This window comes from Calonectris borealis, chromosome 5 (genome assembly GCF_964195595.1).
Source record: "Calonectris borealis chromosome 5, bCalBor7.hap1.2, whole genome shotgun sequence".
NCBI classification, from domain to species: Eukaryota; Metazoa; Chordata; class Aves; order Procellariiformes; family Procellariidae; genus Calonectris; species Calonectris borealis.
The window spans coordinates 25,357,145-25,369,963 of record NC_134316.1 but is presented as its reverse complement, the minus strand read 5'-3'; the positions used below and the strand labels follow the sequence as shown (position 1 = coordinate 25,369,963).

The 12,819-nt window shown below is 47.5% G+C and overlaps 1 protein-coding gene across 1 annotated transcript; it reads left to right on the top strand.

The window, feature by feature from the left end:
* The first annotated feature begins 69 nt into the window (after positions 1–69).
* On the top strand, positions 70–6,785 carry AHSA1 (activator of HSP90 ATPase activity 1). The gene is made up of 9 exons (XM_075151430.1): positions 70–440; positions 838–1,028; positions 1,212–1,294; positions 1,975–2,092; positions 3,775–3,863; positions 4,201–4,335; positions 5,208–5,309; positions 5,875–5,926; positions 6,365–6,785. The coding sequence occupies exons 1-9, from the start codon at positions 361–363 to the stop codon at positions 6,535–6,537; spliced, it is 1,023 nt and encodes a 340-aa protein (XP_075007531.1). The 5' UTR covers positions 70–360; the 3' UTR covers positions 6,538–6,785.
* Positions 6,786–12,819: the final 6,034 nt, after the last annotated feature.

Genomic DNA, 12,819 nt, shown 5'->3' with positions numbered 1-12,819 from the left:
CCCGCGCGCCGTGCTGCCACAGGGGCCGGACTACAAGTCCCAGCGGGCCGCGCGTGGCGGTGCAGTGTCTGGGCTGGTTGCTGAGGGCTGGGCTGCCGGCAGCCGGATTCGGGACGGCTGCGAGGCGAGGCGAGGCGCGGCGTGGCCGGTTCCAGGAGGTGCCGACAGGCGGGACGGGGCGGGAGGGCCAGCTGGAGGCGGCGCGGCGGAACCAAGAAGTCAGGCCGCGCGCAAGGCGGGGGAAGGCCGCCGGAAGGGACCGTGCCGGTGACGGAAGCCGGGAGGTGGCGCGGCGGCCGGCGGTTCTAGCAGTTTCCACGGGCGGTCGGTGCGGAGGAGGCGGCGGCGGCGGCGGTCCCGATGGCCAAGTGGGGGGAGGGAGACCCGCGCTGGATCGTCGAGCAGCGGGCGGACGCCACCAACGTGAACAACTGGCACTGGTGAGCGGGACGGCCCGGCCGGCCGGCGCCGAGACCCGCCCGGGCGGGAGGCCCCCGTGCCCCTGGGTGGAGGGAGGCTGCCCGGCCGGTGTCCCGGGGGGGGCCTCTTCCCTCTCTCCCCTACGTGCGTGTCGGTGCTGAGGTGGGGGTGTCCGGGCTGATGCCCCGGGAAGGTCACCGCGCGTGTATGTGTGTGTGCGGGGGGAGGGGTGGTGGTGGTGACCGATCCGGTGTGTTGGGGGTGCCCGGAGAATACCTGGGTGGGTGCTCCGGGGAAGGGCTGTGTGCGTGTGTGGAGCGGGGCAGGGAGGGAAGGACCGGGGAAGGCTAGATAGTCCCAGTGCGTGCTGGTGGTGTGGCCTGTCCCAGGTTGTCACACTGCCCGGTTTTCTCTCAGGACGGAGCGGGATGCCTCCAACTGGTCCACAGAGCGGCTGAAAACTCTCCTCCTGCCTGTCAGGGTGGAGAGTGAGGAAGGGGCTTGTGAGGTGACAGAAGTGAGCAAGCTGGATGGAGAGGCGTCCATTAACAACCGCAAAGGGAAACTTATCTTCTTCTATGAGTGGGCTATCAAGCTGGCATGGACTGGTGAGTGATGTTCTCCTGTCCTGTTTCAAGGCCAGATTCTAATATAAGACTAAGAATAAGGATTCTTACCTCATTTGGGAAATAATAATAAAGGGAAGTATTGTATTGTGATACAATACAAGTTTGCTTTTACCACAACCAGAGTAAGAAATGTTGATCTGAACAACATAATTGTAATTGCAGGCACCTCAAAGACAGGAGTGAAATACAAAGGTTATGTGGAGATTCCTAATCTCTCAGATGAAAATGACATCGATGAAGTTGAGGTAAGCAAAGCTAAAGGCTAATACTGCTCGCTGTATGGCTGTTCTAACAGGAATCCTCACAGCATTAGTATTTCCTTCCATGTTACCTTTTTTAGAACATTTGTGTAGAACTTTTTTAGTGTTAGAGACTGCTTAAGTTAATAGAATCATAGGATGGTTTGGGTTGGAAGGGACTTTAAAGATCACCTAGTTCCAACCCCCCTGCCATGGGCAGGGACACCTTCCACTAGACCAGGTTGCTCAAAGCCCCATCCAACCTGGCCTTGAACACTTCCAGGGATGGGGCATCCACAACTTCTCTGGGCAACCTGTTCCAGTGCCTCACCACCCTCACAGTGCAGAATTTCCTCCTTATATCTAATCTAAATCTACCCTCTTTCAGTTTAAATCCGTTACCCCTCATCCTGTCACTAAACTCCCTGATAAAGAGTCCCTCCCCATCATGTTGTATCTTTATCAAATTAATTCCTGTCTTCTAGATATAAGGGCTTTATAGCACATGAAGGTATTAAGATACATGCGTACATTAATGTAGGATGAGAGAGATGAAATTAAAGATTAATAAAGCTGCACTGCTGCTTGTGAAAGTTTAGCCAAAATGTAATTGCGATGTTGAATTGAGTAATAAAAGGACCGTGCAAGTACGGCTTTGTTAATCAGCACTTGTCCTTCTTGTTTAGATCCATGTCAGCCTTGCTAAAGATGAGCCTGACACTAACTTGAAGACCCTGATGAAGCAAGAGGGTGCAAAAAAAATTAGAGATGCAATGAAAACTTACATCAGCACTCTCAAAACAGGTATGTAACTGAGAGGGAGAAGTGTTATGGGAACCCATGTGGGCTAATGCTAAAGAAGGGATGGGAGTAATGAGAGGAGCGAATATTAGTTCCTCACCCCATCTCAACAGGAAGGTGTCAGAGCAACAACAGTAACTTTTCTGTCTCTTTTGAAAATGGTTAGCATTTGGCAAGAAGCACTTCTGTCTCTAGACACTGTAGCACAGCCCAGAAAGATTGTTTTTAGTGATAACCCAATAATAAACAGCATTTTTGGATTTATGTTTTAAAACTGAGAATGTCCTTCACATGCTGAAGCTCAGCTATAGAGAAAATAAAGCCAGTAAAATGTGTTTGCTACCCCAGTGACACAGAGTATCAGTCACTGCATGTGGCACAATCTGGCCTTTAGTTTGCTTACTCCCTTGGAAGGTGATATCTTCTCTCTAGTTTGTTGGTTTTTCTCTTTTGCCACACTAGTAAAGGCATCTAGTGTTATTTGGATTTGAGAATAACTGAGAACTGGAAATTGCTCTGCAGGTTTTGTTGGTGTCATTGAATGAGCTGTCTCAGCATCTGGATCAGAATTTTTTTTTTTAGAAGATAAATCTGATTCCAGCAGTTGGAGTTAAATCAGTGTGCTTTGATTGAGTTTGGCTTTGCTCTCTAGTACAGGCTGGGAATGCTATGGTTGCTTTTTATATCCATTTACCTATATTACACTACACGTGCTGGATATTCAAGTTTTGCAGAGTACAAACCACCACTGGTTGCTGTTTTTCCAGGATCAAATTTCTGTACCCTTGGGTTTTTTCAGGCATTTTAGTGTTCAGGGTGGGAGATGCCGTCACCCAGTGGAAGATGAGAATGTTATTCAGGAAAAACTGTATGATCTTGTGGGCTGGAATAAATAAGAATAGGTGGGAACTAAGTATTGCGAGATGCAAGATTAAACACATATAATAAAATTCTGCTATATAATGGAATTTTGCCAGTTTGAACAGATGAAGAGGAAGGAGAAAGAGCAAACAGTTTTATAATTGGTAAAGGCAGAAGCGATAGAGCTGGAGAAAAAGCAAACATGATGCTGAAGAGGCTGAAGCTTCTGGTGGGGTTATAAAAGTGCTAATGCTGCTGCACAGGGCACTGATGAGACCTCCCCTGGGTTTCTGCGTGTAGTCCTGGCATCTGGAGTCAAAAAAGATAAATCGAAGGTGGAGTTAGAAGTAACTTTCTTTTGTACTACAATGATATGAAAAATGGAGAGCCAGTCTGAAAAGAAATGGAAAAGCTTGGTTTGGTTTGTCTAGACCAGCAAGATAAAAGTATTTGAGATGTGATTGTTATTTGTATTAGAGAGTGAGAGGGAGAAAAAGCTACGTAAGTGTAAGGCTAACTAATATGAGAGCAACATGTGGAAGAGAGTGATCGGTATGTCTAGGCTAGGAAGAGGAGGCAAGTTCCTAGCTGTTAGTATAGGCAGGTTCTGATATGGCCTTCAGTGGAGAGTAGTGAGGGCAAGAAGAATTAATTGCTTGTGAAATGAGGTCTGTTTACTTTTTTTCAAAACTGTTTCAAGTTGTGGGTGATAGCAAGAGCAAGGGAGAAACCAGGAAGCCCCTTTTGATTGTGTATTTCAAAGAGCAGTTAAAAGGTTTACTTGATCTTTTATTAGTTTCATGGGCGCATTCCTGTCTTTCCAGAATTCACCCAGGGCATGATTTTGCCCACAGTGAATGGTGAACATATGGAAACAACACCTCAGGTGGCTCCTAAAGCAGAAGATCGCAAGGTAAATAAAACTGTGCAAACATGCTTTTGGATCTGTGAAGAAAGGTACACAGTATTAGATTGCAGCACTTACAGGAGCAACCAGTGCTGTTCATAGGAAATATATATCCAGGAATTGGCAATCTGTGGTATAGGCCTGACTGTTTCGATTTGCAGCACATGGTATTTCTTAATTCAAGCAGAGTGATAAATCTGCTTTTTACACACTCAAATATGGTTGGTACCTAATTACATCTTTACCAAAGGCCTTCGTTTTTTCTCTTGGAAATGTGAAGCACTTGTTGAGGTTTTTTGTGAAAAAAGTATGTGTGTGTTTGTTTTGTTTGTTGTTTTGTTAGACAGCTGCTAGCAGCAGTTCTGCCACATCGCAGTCCAAATCCATAGGAGTCAAGATCCCTACATGTAAGATCAGCTTGAAGGACACTTTCCTAACATCTCCTGAAGAGCTCTACCGGGTATTCATTACTCAGGAGGTAATGCCAGGCTTGTTCTGAGAATTGTTCTTTGCAGATAGGAGGTTGTTCCTAAGAAGCTTTTTAAGTTATTCTGTAGGACACTCGCAATCCATGAGAATGGAATAAGAAAGCTGGTCCGCAGAACTGTTGCTTAAAGCTCGCGTGTGCATCTTTTCGCACAGTTGATGAGAGGATTAATGCCAGCCAGAAGCCAGTTCCAGACTGCTGTCAGCACCTATCTGTAGGTGTATTGCTTACTGCATGTGGTCAGATCTCTTGGGATTTATAGTTGTGTGCTTTTTGGTTTTGTTTTGTTTTTTCCTTTTAAGGTTAGGTGATATCAAAGTGTACTTTGCTGTTTTACCAGGATCAAATTTCTGTACCCTTGGGTTTTTTCAGGCATTTTAGTGTTCAGGGTGGGAGATGCGGTCACCCAGTGACCTCATAGCTTCCCCTCTCCTGCACACTATTATATAGCTTAAGAAGAGAGAGCAGCATTGTATCATTATTTAAACATGGTCTTAGTCTTTTAGTTCCTCCTTTTTTTTTTTTAAAAAAAAAAAAAAAAGAAAAAGCAAAAAATACGACTTTTTCTTAGAACTAGGTTTCATTAAGGAATCAACAGAGTAAATCAAAGTGTAGCTTACAGAACACTGCACAGAATATGAAAGCTAGGGGTTCTTTTCCCTTGGCAGGCAGAATGCTTCTGTAGTGGCTATAACCTTGCTTTTCTGGCCAGGACGGGGTTTTTGTCTTTTCTTGATGAAGACCTTACACTATTGACTTACCTCCTCTTCCAGGACTTTTGTAGCTAGGTGGGAGGCATTAGGCAACAACTTTGCAAGCAGATAATGTCAAGTGATACAGGTCTCCTCCTGAATTCTTTTCAGACGGTCCAAGCTTTCACCCACGCACAAGCCGCCTTGGAGGCTGATAAAGGAGGCAAGTTTCAGTTACTGGATGGCAGTGTCACAGGAGAGTTTGTTGACCTAGTAAGTACTAACTAGTGCAGGTGTATCTTCCTCGGGGGCAGCCTTTTTATTTTTGAGGTATCAATTCTGTAACAATGCTTCAGTTAGCTAATTGTGGAGTTCTACTTGGTGCCCGATAGTTACCTATAATCGCTGTGGCTATTGAAGCATTCCTTATAGTATGGATTAATGTATGGGACTTCAGTCTGGGGAGAAAATCTGGCTTCCAGTCATGCATCTGCCCTGTCTTTGTGTGATTTTACATATTTATTAGGGGTTGGAGGGATGTTAAAGATAGTAGCTGACCCTTTTCCTCTTTAGCTCTCCTACCACTAAAGTCTTCTGGACAGGGACACTGTCTCAGTGTCTGGGGCTGTACTATGGCCTACCTTCCAAGAAAAGGAGTGGAAAGAAAAGAACACTTAAAATCTCTTTCCTTGTGTGTGTGTGTGTGTGTGTGTGTGTGTGTGTGTGTGTGTTTCTCAAGGGGTCTCTAAGGCTTCAGATCAACACAATTCTAGTTGTTTTCTATTAGACTGCAGGTTTTGCAAAAAATTACCACTCAGTCTTTCTTTTTCTTTTCAAGGTCCCTGAGAAGCAACTTGTTATGAAATGGAGATTTAAATCTTGGCCAGCTGGTAAGTAGTCCAAAAATGGACTATGGTATTACAGCCCTTGCCTGTGTTTGAAGAATTCCAGCCCCATTTGCCACACTGCACTCTGGCTCGTGATGAGGGAGCACACGGTGTTCTGGGAGCTGCACCAGCCTTATCCCAGCTTCATATCCCACACGATCAGGTCAGAATCATCAGCCACCGCCTAGAGCAGCGGCCAGGGATTAGGAACGATGAAGTGGCAGCTTGCTCAGCTGTGGCCACAGCTGCTTTGAACCCCATGAAGAGGGAGCCGTCTCTTCCCTCTGTTTCTGAGGAAGGCCTGCAGTAGTCATAAATAGATCCTCGGGAAGGATCCTGAGGAGTCCTTTAAGTGGTGCCGTGTGAGAGGAGCAGAGCAGCTCCTTGGGGCAGCATGTACTATACTACACACTGCTGACAGGTTTCCTTTGGTTCCCCTAGGGCACTTTGCAACAATTACCTTGAACTTCACTGACAAAGGTGGCGAGACGGAGGTGTGCTTGGAAGGCAAGGGCATTCCTGCCAGTGAGGAGGAAAGAACAAAGCAAGGCTGGCAGCGCTACTACTTTGAGGGCATTAAACAGACATTTGGCTATGGCGCCCGCTTGTTTTAATACCGGTTGCTGGGAAGGCTCTGCCTGAAGACTCTGCCACGTGGACTGATAAATTTCTCACCTGTCCCTTTCTAATCTTGGCCCTGCTGCTGAGTAAAGTGGGATGACAGGTGATGAGGAAGGCCATTGAGCAGCACCACTTTCAGTCCCTCACTGCTTTATGCATGTCTCGTGCTGCAGGGGATTCTCTTACATGTACATACTTCTATTGCTAAATAAACCTAACTTAAAAAAAACACTGTGGCACTTGTGTTCTCAGATCGGCTTGAGTTCAAAGGGTCGGTCGATAGGCTGAGGAAGGGATCTGTCTGGAAAAACACCGATCAATGAGGAGTGCTGATCCCAATGTGATTTACTCCTCACTGCTGGGGGAGTAGAGAGCATGAGCTTGATGCAGTTTTTAGTTTGAGCAGCTGCTCATTTTCTCTCTTCTTTTGATCTGCCGCTAGTAAATGTTTCGAACCCTTTCCATTTCTGAAGGGATCTAAGCTCCTGGTCAAGCTATTCGTCTCCTCCCTTGCACATCCCCTTCTTCAACACAATCCTTTCTTACGCTTACACTAGCCTGCTCTGCAAGAATGCCAATCATTTAGTCACCCGATGTCTAAGACAATCAACAAACCACTGCTAGGGAAACTCCCACCTACAAAACAGTTCTAGCAGGTTGCAGGGCCCAGGGTCGGCTACCTCCAAGAGCTTCAGGCCAAAGCAAACTGTAGACTCTCAATGGGGCTGGGATTTATTCCTGTAAAATAAGCAAGGTGCAGTACTTTTGGCTGACCCCACTTCAGCTGTCGCTTTCAATGGTGAGGAAGGAAAAACCACTTGCTTGTTCCGTCCTGCTAATACAGTTAGTTCCCAGAGATGTCTTCTGAAGCAATAAACATGTTTATAGGATGGGGGGGAAATCTAGTTCTTGTCAGAATTGTCAGTCTGCTTGATCGCAAGGGCGACTGAAGTGCTTGGTTTTCACTTTGAGGCATGAGCTTCTCTTGCATACTTTGTTTTCCGCTAGTGTTTTCTGCAGAGCATCTCTAGTAAGCTAGAAGTAAGTAATGTTACTGGGTGAGGATTCCTGTTTTGGGGATTTTTTTTTTTTACTCTGAATGGCATGTTGTAGCCATCCCCTTTGGTAGAGGAGACAGGAAAAAAAACTTCAGTGCCTGTTTAAAAAACCCAAATGTAATTGACTTGTCTTCTAAACTATGGAGAGGCATTTCTAGCCTTTTCCACTCATTATTTCAAAGTGATTGTTCATGGAAAAGTGTGTACAGACATCAAGAGTGCAGTATGAAACTAAGAAGTTCTGTATTGTGTACTTATCCCTGTGCTGACCTGTGACCACAAAGGAAGTTGTACGAAGCCGGGGCACCTGTGGATATGGTGGGGCTTCCCTGTGTCCTGCAGGGTTGTCTTCCTTAAAGCACTGTCTGGCTGGGAAAGGGGCCGCACGTACTTTGCCAGGATTGTTATGCACAGGTGAACTACTGTATGCATCTGGTAGGCTGCAGGAGTTTAACATGATGTAAGCAGGCTGATGTCACTGTGCAGCGTGCGTTTGGTTTTCTGTTTGGGAAATCCTGGACAGAAACAGAGGAAATCTTAAACAGCAGGGCCAGCAAGTGTGTTCACAGCCAAGGCAAGAGCTTTGTAAGAGAAGAACAAAATGATCTGAAAACTGAAAAAATGAGCTCATTCTAAGTTAACTTGAGACAAACTCAACGGCTGAATCACAGTGTCCTTGCTGTGCTTCAGCAGCCGTGCCGGCAGCTGGCCGCGCCGCGGCAGCAGTGCTCGCCTGCAGTGGGGCTCTGCTGGCACAGCTGAGCGAGGGCAGCAGAAGGCAGGCCCCGCTAATCACCTGCCGCTGGAAGGTTAGGAAGTGGGACAGGAAGGCAGCTGAAGTGGAATTTTAATTGCCTTCCTTTCATCACAAACAGGGTTTACTTCAGGCATCCTGCTGCTACTCTAATAGGACACGCTTTGGCCTCAGCCAGCAACTCACATTCATGGGGCTCACGGACTCAGGGCTTCGCTCGGAGGCCGTTTGAGGGCTCTTCTTCCAGCAAAACTCACTGCCCTGAGTTATGCGGGTGCTGGCCCAGCTGGCTCCCTGCCCCTCGGGCTGGAAATCGCCATCCCCACAGCAGCAGAACGGGCTGTGTAGCCATGTAGCCGTGCCTTGGCTGCTGTTCACAACCCACTGGTGTAGATCTTGTGCTAAAAGGCCAGGCTGTGAGCTAGTGCTTAGCCTGAGGCACAGAGCGTGTCAGGATATGCTACTCTAACGGGTCACAGCGGTGGTAATGCCTCACACCACTTCAGCTGCTTACTTGGCGAAGGCGAGCTGAGCCTTAAGTTGCTGCATGCTAGCGAAGGTCCCGGTGTTACATCTGCCTGTTCTCAGCAAAGAGACCCACTCCTTCAGCTGCAGCTGACATCTGGTGCAGCTATACAGATGCTAATGAGAAACCCCAGACCTTTGCTTTACTTGGAAGTGTCAGGAGAGCCAGACACAGTTTGCAGTCCTTCAGATATTTGGGGGAGGGAGGGCTATATAAGATGAGGAAGAAAAGCAAGGTTCAGTATACTCCTGCCCAAAGGCTCTTCAGGAATTTGAACTGACTCAAAATAAGAAGGGAAGTCTTGTGAATTAAAGAAAACAAAGGTTAAAAACCCAGAAAACAGAGATAGAAGTAAACACGAATAGAATTTTTCACGGTGATGAGAAGTCAGAGGTGGATGCTAACTGGCTGTGCACTTATCAGGCACATGGAGAAGATGAGTAAGGAGCAACCATCAAACAACAAAAGATGGGGTCCCAACCAAGGGGTCTCTGAACACACTTAGTGAATTCTGGAATTTCTTGCAGCTGGTGGTATGGTACCACTAAAAGTTTACATGGATTCAGAACAGAAGTGGAAAAATTCATGGAAGAATAAACCAACCAAGGGCTATTAAACAGAAAGACCATCACATCTGGCTCACGAAGCCTCTTGGCCACCAGCTGCTGGCAACAAGGAAAGTACTTCAAGGAAATAGCGACATGTGCTTGTCCTTTTCTTCACTCTTCCTTCCTAGTCACCTGCTGTTGACTGCTGTCAGTCAACAGAGCATCCAGAGACTGGATGCTGGTTTAGGTGATGGTGTTATGACTCACTTGGCCCTTTTTAGTGTGTTTTGATCATTTATGTATGTGAAACTTCTACGGGAAAATCAGGCCACAAATCAAAAAGATTGAAAGCCCCTAGCCCAAGTAACCATTAAAACTGCTTTGAAACATCATCCCAACCCTATTTCAATGGCAAAACGGGAAGAACTTCAATAAAATATTTTTTAAGAAAGCCAAAGTGAAAGTAGTTGGATGTTTCCAGCATGACAGGGCCTGACACAGTTTGCCCTAGAAGACTTACTTGGGAAAGTGGAGCAATCTTTCAGAATTCAATGAGGAATGGGGCTGCAGAGAGGGAGGGAGGAGGAGAGAGAGGTGAGGGCCAAGGGAATTAAGTCAGTCTGTAACATCAATTCATGAAAAAATACTGATAAATGCAGTCAGTAACCTGTAAATACCCAGCTAATCAGGTAAAAAGTAATGACCAGCATACCTATAGCACGGCTACATCAAGCACAACTTATATCGAGTCAACCTAATGCCTTTCTTTGGCAGAATATCTGGGCTTTATTAAGGCTTCAGGCAATGCTTTATATGATATTTTTATTAGTAAATAAGGGAAGGCCTAATAGAGCTGTAATGAATCCAGTATGTTTCAGTATAGAAGATAACTGATAACTTAAAAGTCCCAAGTAATTTACATCACCACCGGTGCTGTAAAACACTTAGAAGACAAGTTCAGGATTGAAAATGGTCTTGACGAAGTGGAAAAGTGATCCAGGAGGGAAAAAAGTATATTTGACCTCACTGAATTGCAAAGTTTTACACTGAGGCAGAAGCCACCAGTGACGTGTACAAGAGGGGAAGCAACAGGCTTGGCAGCACATCTGTAAAGACATTTAAGCTGGGCAGGTTATGGTGAATTTTCAAATGAACATAAATTTAAAACATCATGGAAGAGAACAAAAGCTGCCTGGGCAGGCTGGGGTTTGTAGGTCTTGTGAAGAAATCTTCCCACATAGCATTAAGAAAGCCCCAGATAAGACCCTGTGTCTTCAGTTTTGGGCTCCACGCTTCAAGAAAGATGTGAATTACTTGGAGCAAGCCCAGTGGTGGGCAATGAGACTGACTGGAGGTCTACAGGTACAGCTTTTAAGGAAAGCCTGAAAGAATTGCATTTGTTCAGTCTAGAGAAGAGAAGATGGCGGAGAAGGAGGGAAATCAGAGCGCAATGATAAAATTCTGAAAAACATGAGAGGTAGGAGAAAATAAGGCTCTCTGTGATCACTGCAGATAAGATGCAGTGGGCTTAAAAAAAGCAGGAAGGATTTAGCTTGGCTGCTAGTAAAATATTTCTCCCTGCAAGAACAGTAAAGCTGAGGGTTACTGTGGCATCTCCATCACTGGAGAGCTTTAAGTGCAGGAGAGAGCGGGACCAGCTGGTGAGGAATGATTTGCCCATGTCCCCATGGTGGGGCTACGTAGTTTCTCGAGACCCCATCTAAATCCATTTTCTGTGGTACATCCCTGTGTGCGAAGGCTGTGATGCCTGGTCGGGGGGACTTTCTCCTGGCTCTTCAGAAAACTCACGGCCGCCCCGCCGGCTGCGGCTCAGCTCCCACAGCACAGGCAAGCCCGGCCGGGGTTGGGGCTGGCATGGCGGGGGATGCTGGCTGGCGGATGGGCTCTGCTGTGGCCCCTGGCCCGTGCGTGACAGTCAAGCTGCGCAGGGCTGTGATCCCTACTGCCGAGCTCCCATGCGGTGAGAGAAGAATAGCTGACATGCTTGCAAGGACCTGGAACAAAGCAGGGGCCGGGCCCCGCCAGCTGGGCTCCTTTCAGGCATTTCCGAGGAGCAGCTGGCCGCTGCGTGGCAGGGAAGGAGGGTGAGACATTCCTTTCCCGACTGCAAACATGTGGGTCCATCCTCTGTGGAGATGGAGGGCGTAAATCCCATCCCGTGGACACGTCGGGCAGGGCTACCCCAGTGTGATTTTGGCATCCCTCCTCATGGTGTCGGTGAAAGCGGAGCGGAGAACGGGCTCTGCTGGGTGCTGGGGTCCTGCCGGGGGTGATTCTCCGCACTCAGGGTGAAGGCAAAGCCCAGGAGACCAGGTCTTGCTACAAGCTCCTGCTCACCCATTGTTCACGCTGTGGTGTTCAGCAGGGCTACTGCCGAAAAACTGCAGCTAGTGTGATTTTTTTTTTTGTTACTCTTCTACAGAGAAGTTGGCGGCTGCGTGCCATGCTGTGCCACACAGTGGGGTGGCAAGGAACAGCGGTGCCTGAAAGGTTTTTTTCCTCTCCAGAGCTTCAGTTTTAACTCAAGGTCCACAGACCATCACAACCACACTTGGCTCTTTCCTAGGCTCAGGTTTGCGATTCAGGTCTGCTCCACAGGCTTTGGCCAAACTCTCCTGGCATTATCATCCTCTGTCTTCTCCTCCCAAAGCGGCTCCTTCTGGGCCCAGCTGGGCTTTTTGTGGTTTCCAAAAAGCAGATTCTTGGAGCAGGAGCCCTGAAAAAAAGCAGACAGCTAATGGGATCTCTGTTGCCATAATCGTGTTTCTACGAAATCTTGCATTCATCCCTGAGAGGGGGGGCTGCACTCACCCTGCCTGTCCCCCAGGCAGCTGACCACACGCCCGTGCCTTCAAGGTGTCATCCGCAGTCAGAAGGTCTTTGCACAGCTTGCTCCTGACTTGTCTGGGGCCAAGAGGGGAAGTCAGCAAGGACATGGTGACCATGGTGCCAGCAAAATCTGGGCTCGGCTCCTCCTGTGTACAAACTAACTCTGCTGCAAGTCAGGTGCCAGGGAACGGGTACAGCTGAGCCACACAAAGCTCCAGTCCAGGCTGGTAAACTAAGACAACTCAACTGGTCAAGAAGTCTTGTGTTCAAAGCGGTGGGCAAAGGTGCAGCTTGAGAGTCAGCCACAGACTCACTCTGTGATTTCAGGTGACACCTCCAGGTCTTGAGCACCTCCAGAACTAGGGCAGCAATTCTTCCTGCTTCCATCCTCTGGCTGTGGGATTTCTCTAGCCCAGGAGTTTTGGAGCAGGGCTCAGCATCCGGCACAGCAAGGACGTTGTTGCAGAGGGTAAAGGCATGTTAGGCATGTTATATACACCGTAGTAACTGCTGCCTGCCCTTCCAGGGAAAGAGCGATT